Consider the following 3,306-nt stretch of genomic DNA (forward strand, 5'->3'; position numbering starts at 1 on the left):
ATCAATAGTTTGGATCACCCAAATAACATGGGCCTCATTGTAATTTTGGGCTGCGAACGCATGGGCGCCCGTCCATATAATTTTTCATATTAACAAATGTGGATGTGTTCGTTGTATTATTTTAAGGGATTTGCTAGGCAATTTCGCAGAAAGCAACTACACCGCATGATAGAATGAGTACAGATAACACTGCCCTTTCATAAAATTTGCACAAATTCGATACAGGGCATGCATAATAATCAGTTTCGCTGGTGCATTTGGATTGTTGGAATGAGGAATCAGAATCGGCAACCTAATTTGATTCCACTGTAAATATCGAATGGAAAAATGTGACAGTAAAAAATTGATTCGCGACGGGAGCAGAATAAAAATATCGCCCCCGTGGGCAGGGAACAGATTCCAACATTTTTTTTCCTACATCCATTCTGCTCCGGGTTAAATTCCACCTCCCTATAGCATTCATGTATTTGAACCAAATGCCAGAATTAGATAGAATCGGAATAGGATGCAGTGCCTGATTCCGAAAATGCAAATGCACCCAAATTTCATTTTGTACAAATGCTTATGATCATTGGCTAAATAAAGTACCTTATAAAAGCTAGTTTGTTTACGACAATCATCATTCTAACAAATTCTTCCAACAAAAGAATTCTCATAAAATCCCTTCAAATCAATACAATAGAGGTTATCTTCCTACCTCCTCTAAGATAGAACGACCAGAACCATTGCGCCTAAGTCTTATTCCCAGGTATGTCCTTTGTTTTTTCTCCCTGGTAGTTCTCTTTTTATGTACAAGAAAACACCCTAAAAAAGAACTCTTAGGCTCAAATACTACTTCATGTCTCAAAGTTGTATGAAAAAGGCGACGAGAATTTCACACCTTCTTCTACTTCTGAAAACCGAACCAACCTTCCTAAGTAGTCCGACCCCATATCTTGTAACCCCACCACCTTGGGACCCACGGATTCCGATTGGTCGCCGGCTTTCACGCTCTCCAAGCACCCGACTGAATGAGACATCTTATTTTTTGGTGCACCATAGTTAGCAATAGACCGAAATCTATGACCCGACGACGAGGCGGCTATGACTACCTCCGCCGGAAAATTAAGCATCGCCTTGGCTCCACGCATCCTAAAGGCGGCCATATCATAGGCCATGGCCGCCTCTTCGGCCGTGTCAAACGTGCCTAGCCATACACGCGCACCATGTCGCAACGAGTCTCGGATTTCAGCTGCGAATTTGCCCCACGGGCGCCTTCGTACTCCTCGGTAGTGTTTCTTTGCGACATTTCGGGTTTGTTCGGCAGGCTTTCGAACTTGATTTGTACTCACAGACGAACATTCCGCGTTGTTAGTGCTGTTGTTAATGGCCATGGCTTCGTTGAGGACTTCATAGATAACCATGTCTTCCGAATCGTTTTCGTTGAGAGGTAGTTCGCCTTCTGAGACTGTAGATAGGCTTAATGTAGGGGAGGAGTGGCTTTGAGGAACCATGTTTTTACTGTTTTTCTCTTTCTCTTTCGGGTCGTGTTTTGCTTTGATTTCTTCTCTTTGTGGTGCATATGAATGGAACTAAATAATAGAAGGGTGATTGGTGGGACATGCATATTATGAAAATCCGAAAACGAAGGTGAGAGGAAACCCGATGTAGTCCCTTTAGTCTTTCCCATGTTTAACAAAGTTATCTATTTGCCTCGAAATTTATCATTAATTACGAAAATGCCATTTTAAGCATCTAGAAGGAAATTATTTCACCACAAACATGTTTTGATAGATTATGCTCATGTTTCTTGTCTTTTATATATTTAATTAAAGAGCTGTAAAGTCGTTTTTACAGTCGCCAAAAAGCACCTACGAGGTAGTTAAATGCTAAAAGACAAGATACATGAGTGTCATCTATCAAAACATAGTTGTGCTGAAATCATTTCCCTAGTTTGATTAATTACGTAAAAATCATTTCAACGGAATTATCCATATTATGGCTTTCTCCACCCTAGGTTGAACGGGAGTGGAAAACAAGGCTGTGGTGCTACTGAATTCTAAATATTTTAAAATCTATCCAAACAAGATTTTTATATTTAATCAGAGAGAAATAAATTCCATTCACTACTCATCTATGAAAAATGAAAAGAAAGAGAAAATGAGGTTTTAAAATGTTTAAGGGCTACTTTGGATACCTCCCATTTTGTATTTGGATTTGGAATTGAGTTTTGATTAGAAATTGAATAGATCCGGCAGCTCATGTAGAGGGAGACAGAGAGGGAAGGGGGTACTTCCTAGTGGAGGAGAGAGGGTGAAGGAAACTCCTAGATCTGTGGATTTCCAATTTCTTATTTACACAGCAAATTTAGAAATCTATTTTTTTTTCACTGTCAGCTGCTGAATTAGAAATCCAAATTCAAATCAAAATCTTCTCAGGATCCAAACGGGCCCTAAATGTTTTGCCAAAATTTTGATTAGGAATGATGCTAGAAATGGCCACATCACCTACAAAAACAAGTGATCTGTGTGCACCCAAAAAAAAAAAATCGATGTTTCTACCGGTGCATGTGACCAACGACTACGGTGTTCTAAGGTGTTCCTTTTCTTCTTTCTTTTTACTTGAGATGTTTGGTAAGGGTAAAGTTTGAATTCCTAATCAAACATTTAGTTGTAGAGATCACCACAAGGCAACAAATTTAATTCCTCATTTTTAAAATAGTTAAAAGAAAATACAATGCTTTGAGAAAAAGAAAGAAAATTCTTGTGAATGGAAATGATATCTGCACTCCTTTGTGTTAATAATGACACTGGCATTCTTGCATGTTAAAGAAGGTTAAAATTCCCAAAAATTCTATTAATAGCCAATCATAAAAGTGATTAGTGAAGTGAGGTGTGTCTTATCAAGATAAGGCAGTGTGAATATCATTTTCTATTTCCGATTCGACAACTATAGACAACGGGCGATGATATTTTCACCCCTGCAGTACGCATTCGCCCCCTTTTACGTGATCAGTGGGCAACTTTAATGTTTTCTGATGTCAAATAACGTTAAAAGGGAGGAGGGGGTGAAAATATCATCACCCTAAACAATCCTTGCTTTAAAAATGTCACTTCTATGGGATCAAATATCAAGGGTGATACTTCTTTCGTACCACAAATACGAGTTTGTACTCCCATTCATCATCCCACCCTTGACATTTGATCCAACATAAGCACACTTTTTAAGATACTGCTGTTGGATCATATAATTTCTCTTGTTTTACAATCTTGTAACTAGATGTTGATAGATTTGGAATCCAAACAGGCTCTAACAACACGGCTAGAA

General features: G+C 38.7%; 1 protein-coding gene across 1 annotated transcript; it reads right to left on the reverse strand.

Moving 5' to 3' along the window:
* Window positions 1-632: 632 nt before the first annotated feature.
* Window positions 633-1,567, reverse strand: LOC143889303 (pathogenesis-related genes transcriptional activator PTI5-like). The gene has a single exon (XM_077393477.1). It carries the CDS (start codon window positions 1,491-1,493, stop codon window positions 837-839), a length of 657 nt encoding a protein of 218 aa, XP_077249592.1. The 5' UTR covers window positions 1,494-1,567; the 3' UTR covers window positions 633-836.
* Between the last annotated feature and the right edge of the window lie 1,739 nt (window positions 1,568-3,306).

This window comes from Tasmannia lanceolata, unplaced genomic scaffold (genome assembly GCF_043159265.1).
Source record: "Tasmannia lanceolata isolate RefF3 unplaced genomic scaffold, GAP_Taslan_0.1 ptg000013l, whole genome shotgun sequence".
NCBI lineage: Eukaryota > Viridiplantae > Streptophyta > Magnoliopsida > Canellales > Winteraceae > Tasmannia > Tasmannia lanceolata.

What these genes read in the sequence shown, in the direction of transcription:
- LOC143889303 (XM_077393477.1), bottom strand. Translation starts at nt 1,493, where the DNA reads ATGGTTCCTCAAAGCCACTCCTCCCCTACATTAAGCCTATCTACAGTC.